Raw genomic sequence first — 19,458 nt, 5'->3', positions numbered from 1 at the left:
ATGGTTGTGAGGAGATGTTGGTTGTCAGGAGGCGAGGGCATGGTTGTGAGGACATGTTGGTTATGAGGACACGAGAACATGGTTGTGAGGACATGGTGGTTATGAGGACACGAGAGCATGGTTGTGAGGACATGGTGGTTATGAGGACACAAGAGCATGGTTGTGAGGACATGGTGGTTATGAGAACACAAGAGCATGGTTGTGAGGACATGTTGGTTATGAGGACACGAGAGCATGGTTGTGAGGACATGGTGGTTATGAGGACACAAGAGCATGGTTGTGAGGACATGTTGGTTGTCAGGACGCGAGGGCATGGTTGTGAGGACATGTTGGTTATGAGGACACGAGAGCATGGTTGTGAGGACATGGTGGTTATGAGGACACGAGAGCATGGTTGTGAGGACATGGTGGTTATGAGGACACGAGAGCATGGTTGTGAGGACATGGTGGTTATGAGGACACGAGGGCATGGTTGTGAGGACATGTTGGTTATGAGGACACGAGAGCATGGTTGTGAGGACATGGTGGTTATGAGGACACGAGGGCATGGTGGTGCGGACATAGTGGTTATGAGGACGCGAGAGCATGGTTGTGAGGACATGGTAGTTATGAGGACACGGGAGCATGGTTGTGAGGACATGGTGGTTATGAGGACACGAGAGCATGGTTGTGAGGACATGGTGGTTATGAGGACACGAGAGCATGGTTGTGAGGACATGGTGGTTATGAGGACACGAGGGCATGGTTGTGAGGACATGTTGGTTATGAGGACACAAGAGCATGGTTGTGAGGACATGGTGGTTATGAGGACACGAGGGCATGGTGGTGCGGACATAGTGGTTATGAGGACGCGAGGGCATGGTTTTGAGGACATGGTAGTTATGAGGACACGAGAGCATGGTTGTGAGGACATGTTGGTTATGAGGACATGTTGGTAATGAGGACACGGTAGTAAGGTTATGAGGACATGTTGGTAATGAGGACACGGGAGTAAGGTTATGAGGACCTGGTGCTTCTGAGAACACCAGACCCTTAGTTACTATAACTTAGTTTAAGGACGTGTTACTCTAATGATTGTATGGCCGTACGATCCCTTGGTTGCGGGGACGTTAACCAGCAAAACATACCAATGAACTTGGTCACATATTTGAAGGAATGTGCCCTAAGTGCATGACGTATCACTTCAGCGCATCACGTGATACGCAAATACCGTGACTTGGGTAGTCACTTCAGCGCATCACATGATAAACACATACCGTGACTTGGGTAAATAAATAACCGCCGATAGAAATAGTGTCACGTGATATCAGTCAAAGTAACAATGATTTGGCAATAATAAAAGTAGAAAGACACGTTATTCACAATACTTTGTTGTTGATCACATACATTTATAAAAACATGTATATATTTGGTTTGGCTTGTCGTGTTAATAACACAATCAGATCATTAAAATATGGTGTCAAAGAATGATGGATCTGGTTTGGTTCATTATTAACGCCCTATCAACAATTTATATTATTAAAGGACGGCCTCCCGTGCGTGAGACATGCATGCAAACGGTGGATATCCTTATACATGTATTTGTCTCGGACAAGAGAACTTATTTGTCAGGGAAAAAGAATAAGTGCCTAAAGAGAAAGGCAGTGGAAAGGCAGATATTTGGAAGACAATTTGTTGTTTAGAATGAGAAAGGACGATATCCAAAATCTAGTCGCCTCTTTTATTTGCTTATCCAATAAGTTTCACTTATAAATCCATTTAATTCATAACTGCTTGCCGAGTCAATTAAAGTTATAGATCATATTGAATTAGCACTTGATTGTTACTCACTTGGACACTTGTGTGACAAGGTGTCAAATAAAATTTGAATTTAAATTGATATGGTTAATAGCAATAACATATATCTTACAGAACAATAGTTCAATAATGAAGCTGATAGCATAACACTCACCATACCACTCGGACATATAACGATATAATGATGCTGTTGATGAACAAAGTCCATATATGATATAAATGTTTTAGTTCATATTCGCCTGCAACTGCGCTAGCAAAGAGTGTTCAATACGATAATCTCATTTTTGGTCGGCTAGATCTAACAACATCCAATCAAAATATAGCAGCGGGAACTAAGATGTTGTCGCGAGGTCCGCCAGGGGTGAAAATGAGAATATCGTATTGAAAGCCTTGGCTAGAGAAGCTGATTCACCTGCAGCATCAAAAATGGTCCAACACGTTGATTAGGTGACATTTTTATGTCAGAAACTATTATATGTATGGACATTTCTAGAATGATCCAACTTGTTGCTAAGGTAACATTGTATCACTTGCAGTAAAAAGCTATTACATGTATGGAAATTTCATTGGAAGTACGTAATGAATATATGGCCATCGGAATCAACAAACTGGGAAGTGTCCCTTGGGATTCTGCATACATTCCGACTGTTTTTGATGTTGCAAGTAATCATCTCGATATTCATCTGTAAATTGCTATTTGTACATATTGATTATAAATAATTGATAGAGCCGTGTTACCATTACTTTTAATTTAATTGACTTGAGTTCAATTACCACTGTATAAATATATCAGTATGTCGCCGTATGAACTGTTGTGTCAGTTTGAGACTTCACTAGCGGCATCGCACTGGAATATCATTACCTAGATATGGTACTTTAACTCTTGTTCATATATCATAGTAAAAATCAGCTTGTCGACATTGCATTATTTTTGCATTTGCGTGGCATTATCAATTTATACTCTCTTTGAGAGTTGTGTCGTTGATGTGTGGTATTTTTATACAACACCGACCGAAACTACAACGTATCCAATGTAAAAATCTAAACATTGTTTTGAATAAATTTCAATGAGAAATTATTTTGTGTATATTAATTATGTTGAAAACATGCCATGTAGGCATTAAATTGATATGAAATCTTTAAACAAAATTGCAAAATTGAAGTGTTTATTAATTTTTTTATGTAGTATTTTGTTTGCCAATCAGCACGCGGCCATGTTCCAGCTATTCCATCTATTGACCAAAAATTTTGATTACTGTCGGTAAGGCGGGAGTCATGGATTTTAAATATGATCTTTTAGCAGAAAACAATTTTTAAAAAGTAAGAAGTGGAATGTGGAGCATTCGCCCTGGGGTATCCTACTCGTTGTCTTCGGCAGTTGCTTCAGTGAGGTAGCACTATAAATCGGCACAAGTTCCGGCCTATCAGAAGGAGACATAACATAAACATACCGCAGCCTCCTAAAACATACATACGCACTCACCACACCCATGCATATCGCACGCACGGGAGGCCGTCCTTAAATGATCTTGTTAATAGGACGTTAAACCAATAAAACCAAACCAATCCAACTGAGAGAAACGCTTTGGGTTCTCTTCCCTGACTGATGCATACAAAGGTCTTTAAAATGATTTTTTTTACTCTCTGCTTATTGTTTAAACATTTTTGAGGAGATCTTATCTGTTCTCACCTTGCTTTTAGGTAGAGTATAAGAGTTGTACCTGCTGCCAGATCAAAACAGGCGACTACATATGGAATCATCTATCTTCCTTTCTTTCTAAACAACTTTCTGTCCGGAAGGTAGAGTGGAAGAGTTGTACCTACTGCCGCAATTGAATAATCATAACTACATTTGGAAAAATCTATCTTCCTCTCTTTCTTTTACCTAATGTCTCCTTCTACCCTGCCTCACTTTTGGCCTTTATGCCCCTCTGAGGAAGGTTTTGGGTTTTGTCCCCTAGCCGGGACATACCATATTCTAAACCATTTCTTCTTCAGCTTTCGGCTCATTGCCATTTGTAAGCGAGACAACTGGTTTGCCCATTGTTAATATAATGTGACTAGGTGAAGTTTTCTGCTGGATGTTTCCATCCAGTTTATTTCATTGAGGTAACACTATACTGTCGACATCAGTTCCACACACTTGGTACATGTATATACGAGGTACTGTCGTTTATGACCATTGCATTCACTGCGACCAAATAGAGTCAACGAAGGACCAAACACAACAATGTAATAACGCCATTTAATTGTTTAATTTACTATATCTTAGTCTACTTATAACGTACATGAACTATTGTGTACTGCCATAATGAAGTTATGTTCATTTTTATAATATATAGTAATACTAAAGTGTACGTTTACATATCTGTATTTTAAGCGTAATGGACATATACTTGTAATTGTGAATTGTGTCATACTGTATAACATTGTATTGTTTTGTAATATCTCTCTGATGTGTTAAAAAACACAAAGAAATGCAGAATCTGAATCTAAAGGACCAAAACTGTGGCAGTGCCAATATAGACATATGGAAGAAGTTGTTTCGAAAGATAAGATATCAGACCACATATTTAGTGGATTCTGACGAATGAGTCATACCTTGTATTATTGGGACTGTTGTTACAATTCGTTTGTTCTACCTCCCAGGTTTTTTTCTATTGAAAATAGATCCATGTGATCGACCTTGCTGTGTAAGGAATATACATGTACCATCCACATACTGTCCACTTTGGACTAAACAGTTGGTAATATTCGCGAGAGATTTAATTCGCTTACTCCGAGTCATTTAATATAGTGCGAAAATAAATATTCAGCGAATACTTATACATATACTTTTTCCAAACGTATAGAAGTGGTTACTGTAGAATATTTACATTTGCTCCGCATTTCACCATTGACACAATGCTAAGAGGCAGTTGCCACCATACGCCTATAACACCCAGTGCATCAGGCTAAAACATCCAGTGTGTCATGTGACATTAAAAAAGGCGGAATTTTTTTGTGTTGGTTTATTTTTGTTTCAAAGTTGACGAAAATAGTAAGACAATGTAAATATAAGTATTGAACAGTGGTTTTAATGTTGTTATAGTCGATATGGCAGCAAGATGTATGGTGGGCAAATGAGCATGGAAACCCTAACGGGTTCCCATGCCATTTGCCCACCATACATCTTGCTGCCATAGGTTTCCATGCTCATTTGCCCACCATACATCTTGCTGCCATATCGACTATAACAACATTAAAACCACTGTTCATTGCTTAAATGTTTACAAGGTGTGATGGCGCGAAAACCAATACCCATGAACAAGGTCCGACTGGGACAACCACGAGTAACTAGCCCCATGACATTTAACAAATATACAATATAAGAAAAAACAAGAGGCCCATGGGGCCTGTATCGCTCACCTGGTTTGATCAGACCAAATGTCAAAATAATGTTCATATTCAATTTGTTTTATTTGTAAATCTCAAACAATGCTATATATGGTTATAGTGTGGGAATCCGAACTGCTTTAAAGATTAATGAAGTCTAGACTCTCTAAGGTCTGAAAGACCTCAAGAATTGTTTTTAGAACATGCATTCATCACTTTATGACTAGTAGCGATTTAAAGGAATTACCTCTATTCCCCTATTGGGCCCCGCCCCTTTGGCCCCTTTGGGGTCAGAGTCACCATTTATGCAAAATCTGTTCCCCTTCCCACAAGGATGTTTCTGACCAAATTGGGTTCAATTCCATTCATAACTTTATGACTAGTGGCGATTTAAAGGAATTACCTCTATTGCCTATTGGGCCCCGCCCCTTTGGCCCCTTTGGGTTAGAGTCACCATTTATGCAAAATCTGTTCCCCTTCCCACAAGGATGTTTCTGACCAAATTGGGTTCAAATCCATTCATAACTTTATGACAAGTAGCAATTAAAAGGAATTACTTCTATTTCTCCTATTGGGCCCCACCCCTTTGGCCCCTCGGGGATAAGAGCCACCATTTATGCATAATCTGTTCCCCTTCACTCAAGGATGATTCTGACAAAATTGGGTTCAAATCCATTCATAACTTTATGACTAGTAGAGATTTAAAGGAATTACCTCTATTTCCCCTATTGGGCCCCGCCCCTTTGGCCCCTTTGGGGTCAGAGTCACCATTTATGCAAAATATGTTCCCCTTCCCCTAAGGAGGTTTCTGACTAAATTTGGTTCAAATCCATTCATAACTTTATGACAAGTAGCGATTTAAAGGAATTACCTCTATTTCCCCAATTGGGCCCCACCCCTTTGGCCCCTCGGGGGTCAGAGTCACCATTTATGCAAAATCTGTTCCCCTTTCCCTAAGGATGTTTCTGGCTAAATTTGGTTCAAATCCATTCATAACTTTATGATAAGTAGCGATTTAAAGGAATTACCCCTATTTCCCATATTGGGCCCCACCCCTTTGGCCCCTTTGGGGTCAGAGTCACCATATATGCAAAATCTGTTCCACTTTTGCCAAGGAAGTTTCTGGCTAAATTTGGTCAAAATCCAATAAGAACTTTTTGACAAGTAGCGATTTGAAGCAAATGTTGACGGACGACGGACGGACGGACGACGGACGCTGCGCCATGACATAAGCTCACCGGACCTTTGGTCCAGGTGAGCTAAAAATCATCTCAGTCTGATAATATCAGACCTGAGGCCCAGGGATTGCAAAGGAACTAAAAATACTTATTCACTATTTCACAAGTGCCGCTGGGAAACTGCGATTATTTAACTATGATTTTATATAACAATGTGGGATACTTCTACTGTTTACGACTAATCTCCACTGCAATTTACCACTATCGCTCTGATATCAAATATATGTACCACTCAGATTGTCGGACAAATATCTGACATATATAGCATAAATATAGCCCAACGGTATTTAAATAAAATAGCCTGGTGATGACGTGGATTCTTCGTCAGATGAACGATCGTTTACGATGTGCAGCTGTGATATTGTAAACCGTATCGGTCCGCCATGCACGAAATATAGACAAAGAAAACGCAGGGTAGTGACTTGTTGCATAGTAGAATGGTTAGACTGGCCACCAGACCCTGAGTTTTTTTGTTTTGTTTTGTTTTTTGGGTTTTTTTTAGTTAAGAATTCCAAGCTTAATTTTAATACTAGATTATCTGCCCCTAGTTTGACACTTAGGGATCTAGAATCAGACATATCCTTTGGATCAAAATCATAAAGCTCAATTCTATTTATAACTCTAATATTCTAGAGACATGGGTTGGGAGGCAGTCTATGGAATGGTCGTCATGGCGTGTTTTTCGACATAGCCGTATACTATTCTTTTGGCCCCGGATATGACGCGACAGGTGGCGTCACTGGTCAAGATGAAGTATGTGATTGGTCAATGTAGCGGTAGATGCAAAATGCAGATATGCAGTTAAAAACTAAACAAAGTTGAGATTGAATGCAAGCTGAATAAGTGGATGTATCTTTTCAAATGACACATTAATCAAATCATATTCCTGATTCAAATGCAGTCTTATTATCACCAAAAATGATTCAAACCGATATAATTTTGTTATCCGTGCTGAAACGCATTAGTTCGTTAATTTATATCACCAGCAGTTTTACATTAGAATCACCAGCATTAAAACTATGCCGTTTATCTTTTTTAAAGATATTTCTTGTTTGGCACTGAGTTAGTCGTTATTTACAACGTAACCGGGATAATCGAATGGGTAAGTCCAGATTTTAAACCTATCCTTTCACTAGTCATCTTATCACTATTCGGCGATAAACACAAGTATCAAGGCAGTTATATTTACATACACACAATTTGGAGATAATGTACACAAATTACATTACGGCATCCGTAGAAATCCACATCAGCCTGGAGCCCTGTACAGTTTCAAATAACTGTATTAACCGCTAACAGACGAGCGACACACTGTAATAACTGGTGCTGAAGTCTTTCCAAGAGTCTTAATGACCCAAGGTTTACCACGATTCCGTGTTATTTCATTATTCCATGATACATTGCTTAGTCATGAGGAATGTTTATAGTGATTGACATTAGGAAGAATATATGGTAACATGCCGGAGTCCCCGGGGAAAATCCACGTGGTCGGGCAGGTGACCCCTAACCTTTTCACGTCTGATCTGGAAATCGAACCCAGACCACCTATATATATATGTATATAAGAGATTTAAATCTGTCCTTGCGAAGATGAATGTATAAAAAATAACAACAAAAAAACAGACTTTGCCGCAAAGTCTGTTTTTTTTTGTTATTTTTTATATGTACACTTTGTATATATATATATAGTCGTTTTCCACTCCAATTTGTTGATTAAAATTCCTTTGGTATCGATATGGACGAGATGTTGATGAAAATGAAATGAAGATAACCTTTATTTATCGTCGTTTGCATGGTTAACAAGCAACATAAGCTCTGAAGAGCTTTTATTACGACGCCACTGGGGAACAATTCTTGTTTTGAATGTTGGAGAATCCCCAGGGTAGAAATCTAACGTGCATTCGGCGGGGAAACAACGAACCCAATAGCCAGCGCGGCTCGAAGTGTAGAGTTGTATGTTCTTAAAGACATTTTTGATTGATGTCATTTATAAACTTTGTTAGGCCCTACAGAACAACACATATACATTTGTACATATACTTATGGACCAGTAACCTTTTATAAATCACATTTGTATTATTTTGACTGTGAATTAGGAGTTGTATTGCTGTTCTGTATTCTGTATAAATTATATATAAATATATACATTCTCAAAATACACATTGCTTCTCCCTATTTTATATAAGTTGCATTCATACATGTACGTGCGACTTAGACACAAACAAAGCGATAAAGAGCTATATATCTTAAAACATGAAAGACATTTACATACAATGAATATCAATTCTACGAAGGCTATTTTAAATCGGTGATAGACAGATCGACCATATATATAAATATTTTCAATATATATGAAACATAATTAATTGTAGTTCATATTAAATACAATATATAACCACAAAGTTCGTAAATGTCAAGATACACTATCCTGTACACATAACTACATACTAAAGCTATTAATGTGCACAATAAATCACCATCTATCATCCAGGTAATTAGCAGGATATATCATTTAAATGTTTCGTAGGATGGAAAACGTCAGCTGACTTTGTCTTTAGCGTTAAACTTCTTGCACCTAACTTTGCCTCTGGTCGTTTTTATGGCAAATGTTTTTTTACGAAACAGAATATAGAGATAATAGGTACCATGGGTTTTAATGCTGGTTTTTCCAATTCATTAAACTCGTGCTTTATGTGGCTGTATTGCGTGGTTTAATTATGATGTCACAATGAAGAACAATGACGTGACGTCATGGCGTCAACAAAAGTCTTCCCGTCAAAACGAACGTCATTCATAGGGCAAATTCGCGTAATCCTGTTTGCCATTTTTATGGTATGAAGAATCCATTTCCAGTCATGGCTTTCTTCAAATAGTAAGTTAAATATTTCTTGAAATAGCGGAATGTCTTAATGCAGGATGGGGGAAAATTGCGATAGAAAGGTCAAATATATTTTCAAATTATGAACCACTTAATCACCAATAATTATCCAATGCATTTTTCACTTGAAGAATAACGGTATACATTTATATGATCCTCGTCTGAATGTTGTTTGTACTTTAAATATTCTGTTTATGAAATCTTCAGTATTGGAGGAAATAAAGAAATACTAATAATTGCCCTATCAACAATGGGTTGTACTGTTAGAGCACTTAATGTCTCAAAAAAAAATATGAAAAAGTTACATACATGTAACATGATAACAATATATTGGCAACTGTGACAAAATATTTTTACGGATATCTGTCTTTTTAGAAAACAAAATCATAAACAAAACAAAAGACAAAAAAAAAAGTCAAAAAGCAAAACAAAATCATATCACAGAGTATAGGTGATATGTACTCACGAATACAAACCTTTCAATAAAAAGATAAACACACATGTACAAATATATTGACAACGTACATAGTTAGAATAAATTCTATAGCAGTAAAAGAGGTATTAATGTGTTACCGTTTCACGAATCAAAGTTATCAACTGTAAACATAGTAAGTAGTTAGCGTAAATTTCCCGAGGACATTAAAAAAATACATCAATTTTAATTTTCCATACATTATTAATACTTGATACAAAGTGAGTATATTGTGAGATTTTAAAAATATCAAATGTACAAACGTCTCCGTTTGTAGTAAGTTAGTGAAATATAATGCTTCCTGTATCTTCAGCATTACATGTCAGGTTACCCTAGAACGATCCCGTCTGATTGTTCCTGGACTTGGTCCAAGTTCTGGTAAATACCTATCAGTTGGGTCATTACCGCCCACCTTAACACGGTGTTTAACCTCAGGAGTCGAGAGAGGCAAGATACAGAATATCCAGTAGCGCCCTCTATCAGCTGGATGTTAAACTAGGTTATATCTGTCTAGACAAGCTATGCCAGAAAATGGTTGGAACGAGAAAACTCGGATTCAAATATAATGAACTAAAGTTGCGAATAATTACGGCTATCAGGAACAAGAGTATGATTGACCTTGTTAGAAAAAATGGATTTATCCAGCACCGACATTTGGGCCTTGTTAGGTTGTAAAGTGCTACCGACAGAGACTCTGTCAATAGCATAAGTCTTATTACATGTACACTGTATTATCATCGTCCTGACTTTTGGTGTCTCTTTGACACCTGTTCTCATATCAACCGGACTGTTGGTCTATCCTTGACACCTGTTCTCATATAATCCCGGCTGTTGGTGTCTACTTGACTCCTGATTTCATATAATCCTGCCTGTTAGTGCCTACTTGACACCTTTTCTCATATAAGCCCGGCTGTTGGTGTCTACTTGACACCTGTTCTCATATAAGCCCGGCTGTTGGTGTCCACTTGACACCTGTTCTCATATAAGCCCGGCTGTTGGTGTCCACTTGACACCTGTTCTCATATAAGCCGGACTGTTGGTGTCTACTTGACACCTGTTCTCATATAAGCCCGGCTGTTGGTGTCTACTTGACACCTGTTCTCATATAAGCCCGGCTGTTGGTGTCCACTTGACACCTGTTCTCATATAATCCCGGCTGTTGGTGTCCACTTGACACCTGTTCTCATATAATCCCGGCTGTTGGTGTCCACTTGACACCTGTTCTCATATAAGCCCGGCTGTTGGTGTCCACTTGACACCTGTTCTCATATAAGCCGGACTGTTGGTGTCTACTTGACACCTGTTCTCATATAAGCCCGGCTGTTGGTGTCCACTTGACACCTGTTCTCATATAATCCCGGCTGTTGGTGTCTACTTGACTCCTGATTTCTTATAATCCTGCCTGTTAGTGCCTACTTGACACCTGTTCTCATATAAGCCCGGCTGTTGGTGTCTACTTGACACCTGTTCTCATATAATCCTTGCTGTTTGTGTCTCCTTGATACCTTTTCTCATATAAGCCGGACTGTTGGTGTCTACTTGACACCTGTCTTAATATAATCCTGGCTGTTTGTGTCTCCTTGACACCTGTTCTCATATAAGCCGGACTGTTGGTGTCTACTTGACACCTGTCTTAATATAATCCTGGCTGTTTGTGTCTCCTTGACACCTGTTCTCATATAAGCCGGACTGTTGGTGTCTACTTGACACCTGTCTTAATATAATCCTGGCTGTTTGTGTCTACTTGACACCTGTTCTCATATAAGCCCGGCTGTTGGTGTCTACTTGACACCTGTCCTCATATAAGCCCGGCTGTTGGTGTCTACTTGACACCTGTCCTCATATAAGCCCGGCTGTTGGTGTCTACTTTACACCTGTCCTCATATAAGCCCGGCTGTTGGTGTCTACTTGACACCTGTCCTCATATAAGCCCGGCTGTTGGTGTCTACTTGACAGCTGTCCTCATATAAGCCCGGCTGTTGGTGTCTACTTTACACCTGTCCTCATATAAGCCCGGCTGTTGGTGTCTACTTGACACCTGTCCTCATATAAGCCCGGCTGTTGGTGTCTACTTTACACCTGTCCTCATATAAGCCCGGCTGTTGGTGTCTACTTGACACCTGTCCTCATATAAGCCCGGCTGTTGGTGTCTACTTGACACCTGTCCTCATATAAGCCCGGCTGTTGGTGTCTACTTGACACCTGTCCTCATATAAGCCCGGCTGTTGGTGTCTACTTGACACCTGTCCTCATATAAGCCCGGCTGTTGGTGTCTACTTGACACCTGTCCTCATATAAGCCCGGCTGTTGGTGTCTACTTGACACCTGTCCTCATATAAGCCCGGCTGTTGGTGTCTACTTGACACCTGTCCTCATATAAGCCCGGCTGTTGGTGTCTACTTGACACCTGTCCTCATATAAGCCCGGCTGTTGGTGTCTACTTGACACCTGTCCTCATATAAGCCCGGCTGTTGGTGTCTACTTGACACCTGTCCTCATATAAGCCCGGCTGTTGGTGTCTACTTGACACCTGTCCTCATATAAGCCCGGCTGTTGGTGTCTACTTGACATCTGTCCTCATATAAGCCCGGCTGTTGGTGTCTACTTGACACCTGTCCTCATATAAGCCCGGCTGTTGGTGTCTACTTTACACCTGTCCTCATATAAGCCCGGCTGTTGGTGTCTACTTGACACCTGTCCTCATATAAGCCCGGCTGTTGGTGTCTACTTGACACCTGTCCTCATATAAGCCCGGCTGTTGGTGTCTACTTGACACCTGTCCTCATATAAGCCCGGCTGTTGGTGTCTACTTGACACCTGTCCTCATATAAGCCCGGCTGTTGGTGTCTACTTGTATCATAAAAAATAATGAATAGTCTGACCCGTTTGTTTGTCCCAATAATGAGTTACTGTAAATCTCTTAGATTTCACGAATAATGTATTTCGCGAACTTTTCTGTACAGACTTATTCACGAACGCTTATCTTGATGACTTTATATTCGCGAATGACGAGCTATACAGAATATTGGACTCTTATATCGGTAACCCATAGCTTGGCTGCGGACCACTGGTATGTCCCGCCCATCTCGCTTAAGCCACGCCCCATTTCTAATCAAAACAATATATTGCGTAACGAGTCGTCACTGAAGTACATTATATAATGCCGACAGTTCGGAGTCGCAAAAAAGGCCAATATGTCATTCTCCGAGGTAAAGCTACTGAAAAATAAAGACCATCATACCCGATGCAACGTCCTGAACAGATCAAAAACCCCATTCACAATCATCTGGTCCATCAGACTCAACAACAAAACGAACGACCTTGCCCTCTGCCGTCTGATGTCACTCAACAGGGTCTCAGAACCTATCACAAACTCACGGGACAATTTACAATTCATGATTCAGATGTCAACGTTTATAATTATTGTAGATTAAATATTCATCTGTTAAGATAAAAGTGATCTCCTGTATATGGTATATGTACGTCTTTGTTTTAAAATCAATTGTGATAACATATATTTTGTATAACATACGTAACTGCCTTCACCGTCTACCGACACACTGTCTAATCCGACACATTAACTTATACATTGTCGGTTAAGTCAGGTTTCACTGTATGTAATAATGTTAAAAGCATAAAAATGGAAATTATTTTTATCTGTGCCTTTCGGTATCAAATACCCGGATGCCGTTGACTTGTGTACAGCCCAGTTCACACAAACACGCAATAATTTGCCTTTTCAAACACTTTCATGAAATACTCATAATGTAAACGAGATAGCATAGCCACTGTTAACTTGATTATGAACCTCCGTATGTGCTACATCAGCGGCATACAGATGTCATTAATGCTGGTAACATGAATCTGGGTTTCAAATATTGCACACAGTAAACCAACTCTTATCCCCTTGGTTCACATCAACTGCAGCAATAATGACGGAACACAATTGAGCTCTTCGACAGCTGTACTAATAGATAGACGTCTGGATGTCCGCACGGACCGCATCCATTTTCAAAGGTCAGGAAGCATTATGTACGCCTCTCTGCGAACATACTTGAAAAACCCATGAAACTTGATTTATTTCTGAGAAGCAAATGCCAATGCTCCCTTGTGGTAAGAGCGATATGCCGTTTTTACGTAAAGAATCTTAACAAACAAATATGACACCAATTCACACATCAACTTCCTTGCTGTTGCCTCAAAAGCAACGAGTTTTTGAGATCTACCAAAGAGATATGGAAAATTGGAGATCACAGAGTTCAACCAGAGAGGCTCCGACAGGGAAGTTAGAGGTCAACCAAAGAAGCTCCTACAGGAAATTTAGAGATCAACTAAAGAGGCTCCTACAAGGAAGTTAGAGGTCAAATAAAGAGGCTCCGACATAGATGTTAGAGGTCAAGCAAAGAGGCTCCGAGAGAAAATTAAGAGTTTAACCAAAGAGGCTCCGATAGGAAAGTTAGAGGTCAACCAAGGAGGCTCCGATAGGAAATTTAGAGATCAATCAAAGAGGCTCCTAAAGGAAATTTAGAGTTCAACCAAAGAGGCTTTGAAGGGAAAATTAGAGGTCCACCGAAGAGGCTCCTACAGGATATTAAGAGATCAACCAAAGAGGCTCCGACAAGAAAGTTAGAAGTCAACCAAAGCTTCTACAGGAAAGTAAGCGATCAACCAAAGATGCTCCGATAGGAAAGTTAGAGATCAACAAAGAGTTTCCGACAGGAAAGTTAGAGGCCCCGATAGGGAAGTATGAGGTAAACGAAAGAGATCCCGACAAAAATTAAGAGGTCAATCAGAAATGCCCCAAGAGGGAAGTTTGAGATTAACAATTGACCCTAAAAAGATATTGTCTGCAAATATAGAAGGTTTTCTGTTAGAATTTCTCAACTAAATTTAAAAAATAGATTATTTCCTCCTAGGTTGAAACTTGTATGTATATAAATGTGTTATACCGGTAATTATGATATAGCAAATCCTTTTCGAAAGTACTTCCGAATCGCCTTCCATCCTAGACCCAGCAGAATATCGCTGAAATAAAAGTACATGTATTTTATTCTTGTCGGTGCGTTACTCTATAGACTTCCCAACTGTCTCTAGAATATCAAAATTATAAATTTAACTGAGGTCTATGAATTTGGTCAGAAGGATATGTCTGAGTCTATGTATCCATATATTATCAAATGTTTCCATTGGCAGTTGAGGGTTCCTTACTGTCTGGATATTGTTTTGCAATTTGAATGAATCAAGTCACTTCAGAAAGAACAGGGATTTTTAATACAACATAGGATTCTATACGTTTCTATCGGTAATGCATCTCCATAAAGTTACCATATTGACGAGCATATAGTGCTTTACATTCTGCATATCCAGCAATAGATGTTTTTTTGAATCAAACCCTATTATTTTTTCTCCGGCACGTCCATAACTTAGTTGTTCTACAAATGTACGCTAAGTAAACGCTTAGAATCCCCGCCTAATACACCAGGTAATTGTATTCATTACGAAATGAAAGCCAATCTCTGTCTTTCCATGTGCAGATTCATACATTATGAACCCAATTATATACAGAAAAACATAAATTATCACTTATCAGAAGAACCAGATATTCAGTCGCCAGCTTAGTATATCATTACGTTAAATTCTTCCCCATCCTAGTCATGATTTTTCTATGGAAGTGTTAACCTCCCAAATGTACTGTAGATCACATTATTTTTGCGAACTTACATCTTCAGATATAATCGCGAACACATGATTTCGTGAAGCCTGATCTAGAAATGACCTTACATTGATTCTGTTAGACTCCTACATTAGTACCAATATCCAGAGTTGTTTATTTCATACAAATAATCGCGAAAGATTTGAGTTCGCGAAAGACTCTCCTCGCGTATTAACGCGAAAATAAATCCTTCATGAAATATAAGTAAAAAACAGTAACATGGTACGTACTAATTTGAGTTTGGTTAATAATATTTGGAAAGCCGGACATCTGATTGTGACTTCAGTATGCTATACGTGGATGCTGTAAGTTTAAAGATATGTTAGCGATGATATTATTTTAGCCGTTTTTGAGCTGAACTAACGATTGCGCTAATTTCAATCTTTATATTGTTCTCATGACAAGCATTGCGGGACGCTTAAATGCGCTAACATTTTAGTTATTACATTCTTAACTGCCCGTCAACTCTGTAAAGCTTATTAGAGTAACCACTTAGTTCAATATGTATGCTTATAGTATATCACAAGTGTAGGTAAAATGTGACGCTTGTCAATAAATAAAAAGATAACTATCAAACACAATTAAGCATTTTAATGTTATTGAAGTTTTTAAGATATTCCGACATTATGAATTCGCAAGTCAAAAAAACTGAGATCGGCGCAGATATCAAGACATTGTTAATTTGAATACGAAATGCAATTTCACTTATACATATTAGCAATTCTGAAAAGATGGTAATGGTCAGATAATACCAATTCAATTTAATAATTTAATTTAATAACCGTCGATCGGTCTATGAATGGTTATTAAATTAAATTATTAAATTGAATGAACAAATACCTGTTCTTCGCCTACGAGTGTTTTCCGGGCACGAACCGTCTACATCTGTCGTAGAATGATCGGTACAGTCGCTTTACGTGATTTCTAAACTTTGTGTCAAAGAACCCGTAAAACAGGGAATTGGCTACACTGTTGATCATATAAAGTCTGAAACTGATAAGAAATAGAACAAGTTCTGTAGTGTTTAAATCTTCCGAATACGACGAGTCTGCGAAATAGGCGATCATTATGATAATATAGGGAAGGAAACTGCAGACGAACAACATTGTTATCGCAAACAGGACCTTGGTAATCCTTTGTTCTTTATCGCTTATTGCGGTCTCCTGGGGTTTCTGATGAGCTTGTGATGTACGGTTTGACTGTGCGGCGGAGTACGCACTTTCATTTGATGACCGACGGTCGGAAATCCGTATTCCGGATGTGTTGTCCTCAGGTGACTTGGGTATGATGAGATTATTTCCGGTTTTTCTTGATTCATTTTTAACCTCTGCGGTCGAATGACGCATATCGACTTCCGGTACAAGTAATTCTTTACTCCCTTTTGAACATCTTGCGTTCCCAACATTCCTGGGCTCTGATGAAACACGATTAGTATTTTCTGTATTTTGAACAGGTACTAGAGATTTACTGCTAACAATCTCACTTCTGGTTTTATTTCTCAACGTGACTCTCATGAAATTATTGTGTTTTTTCAAGCTCACGCCGATGATACTGTATAAAATACCAAGAGCTATCATGGACCCTATAATTGAGAGCAGAACCCAGGCATAGTACACATAGCCATAAATTGATCCATCCATGTGATCACCCCAAGTACATTCAAAACCGGTGACGTTGTACACAGAAACATTATGTCCAGGCACTGGGATGTCTGGTACTGTTTTGCGTCCGTACACATATAAGGCGGGAAAAGTGACCACCACCGCCGCCATCACCACGCCAATTGACGAATATATAGCCATGGTTTCCGACATCTGCGTATCGTGCGGACGGCAAATCCTTCGATACCTCTCGGACGCTATCATAACAAGTGTAAAGGCTGACGCTACTGCAACCGCAGTATTGATGAATTTAAATACCTTACAGGTAATTATTTCCGAATAGGTGAAAGGGAATATTTCGTCAACCATTTCAAACGGCATAGACACACAACAACACAACATGTCTATAATGGAAAGTAGCAAAACAAACACCCGATATGTGGAAGGTTTAAAACACGTTGTGTATACATACAACACATGTAGATTCCCAAAGATACCTGCCAAGGCCAACACACCTATAAATAAAACAACCGGAAGTCGCCGAATGGCTTCATATCTGTTCAGTTCATACAAATCCATTTTGGGATGCAAAGTATCCATTGTCATATTTCCAACGCCATTACGTGTTATAACTTCTTAGTCCAAGTTCGTGTAATGAACACACGAAAATTGATATCACCTGTTATGCAGCCCTATGGAAGGTAAAACATCTATATTACACTCAACACTAATGGAAACACCACGGTTGTGTGCTGGTCGTCTCCTTCGGTTTATCGAGTCCCAATTACGTCTCTTGAAGAACACCGAAGGGAGTTCCTATATATGAGTTGTGTATATTCGAATAGCCAATCTGGTTCAACCAGGGATCGTCCAATGTCGGAGAAAAGTGTCATCGCCATAACCAGGAACAATATCGGTTAATTGGTTTGATGAATACACAGTAGGATGGTCGATAATTTATTGAACGCTGTTGGATAAACACATTTGTCAAAATGCCCACGAGCAAGATATACGTCGATGGTGTCAACTAAATTGCAATTATTTGCTAATGAATGTCGTTCATGAGATATTTTTTCTAATCCAAATGCATTTTATGCATCTTCTATGTGCATAATTTATACGCACAACTTTACACGTGTGTAGTAGTTCACACTTCCTCCAGTTGGATTATTTACACATTTAGCCGATACAAGTGATTTATAAATAATATCCAACAAAACGTTCATGAAGTGTAAACCCAGTTATGTTCAATATTTTCACTGCACTTCCGTAATGTAACACATTCACTAAACATGTGTGTGATTCACACAACCGTAATACACATCAATTCTGCTTACACGTGTGTATATTATACCTGTAGTATTCAATTAACAGTTTCATTTTTAGACTTATGGTCGATTTGTCTCTATGGCTTGTAAAAACTGGCTTAGTCGTTTATGAATACTGATTTAGGATATACACAACAGCTGATTTTAGAACCTTAGGCCTCTGCGTTTACGATATATATGTTAAACGCGCTCCGTATATATACAGTATATCTATATGTCTCACGTGGGTATAGGGACAAGGAGTTTAGTGTAAGTTACCACAAAGCGTATTTATAAACCTATGTCTGGAAAAGTGCTGTACAGTATGGCAGTCTATGTGTATCATGTGCATACGAGTCAAATACAGCGTAGTCATGGAGTGGATGTCACATGGGTAGTTCTTATGTACCTAATGGAAACTGTCATGTTTTCATTTGATAACTATAGTGACTCGTTGCTGCCATACAGTATCACCTTTCCGCGTAATATCACGTGATCAGCGATATTATGTCGCATGATGAATGTCATATCGTAACGTGAGAAACAGTGTTATTATTTCCAAGCTTTATAAACTTTTTTATCATATGAGCTTTTGTTAAAATACATTCAATATCAGATAGAATAGTGACTTAGTCATTGGTGGAATCATTTACCAAATAGCCGAATTGTGCATTGTTTTGATATTATTCTGATTATATTGATTTTGGAGCATTACGTTAGTACTAATATAATTCTAGTCTTGCATCATGATGTTCCTTTATACAGACAATATAACGTAAATTGAAATTACCATAATTTACAAACTATACTCTATGCATTTATATAACTGGAATTTTAAGCGCATATATCCATGAAAACAATTTTTTCTTGTCAGTATTACCCTTTAAAATATTGTCATCATATATTCGTGTCTACTAGCCTCGCCAATTTTAAACCATTGATTAGGAGCCTGATCAAGACCATTGGTCACAAACGGTAAACAAGCTTTGGTAAAAGTAGAGAAAATCGTCGGGAGGAAGTTAGTCCTCTCGCGTTTGCGCATTGGCCAGACGTATCACACACAGATAATATAGATAA

At 38.8% G+C, this 19,458-nt stretch overlaps 1 protein-coding gene across 1 annotated transcript; it reads right to left on the bottom strand.

Moving 5' to 3' along the window:
- Positions 1-16,049: 16,049 nt before the first annotated feature.
- LOC117317999 lies at positions 16,050-18,692 on the bottom strand. The gene has a single exon (XM_033872969.1). It carries the CDS (start codon positions 17,678-17,680, stop codon positions 16,325-16,327), a length of 1,356 nt encoding a protein of 451 aa, XP_033728860.1. The 5' UTR covers positions 17,681-18,692; the 3' UTR covers positions 16,050-16,324.
- Positions 18,693-19,458: the final 766 nt, after the last annotated feature.

The sequence above is a fragment of the Pecten maximus genome, chromosome 19, assembly GCF_902652985.1.
Source record: "Pecten maximus chromosome 19, xPecMax1.1, whole genome shotgun sequence".
NCBI lineage: Eukaryota > Metazoa > Mollusca > Bivalvia > Pectinida > Pectinidae > Pecten > Pecten maximus.
This window is presented reverse-complemented; position numbering and strand designations above follow the sequence as displayed.

What these genes read in the sequence shown, in the direction of transcription:
- LOC117317999 (XM_033872969.1), bottom strand. Translation starts at nt 17,680, where the DNA reads ATGACAATGGATACTTTGCATCCCAAAATGGATTTGTATGAACTGAAC.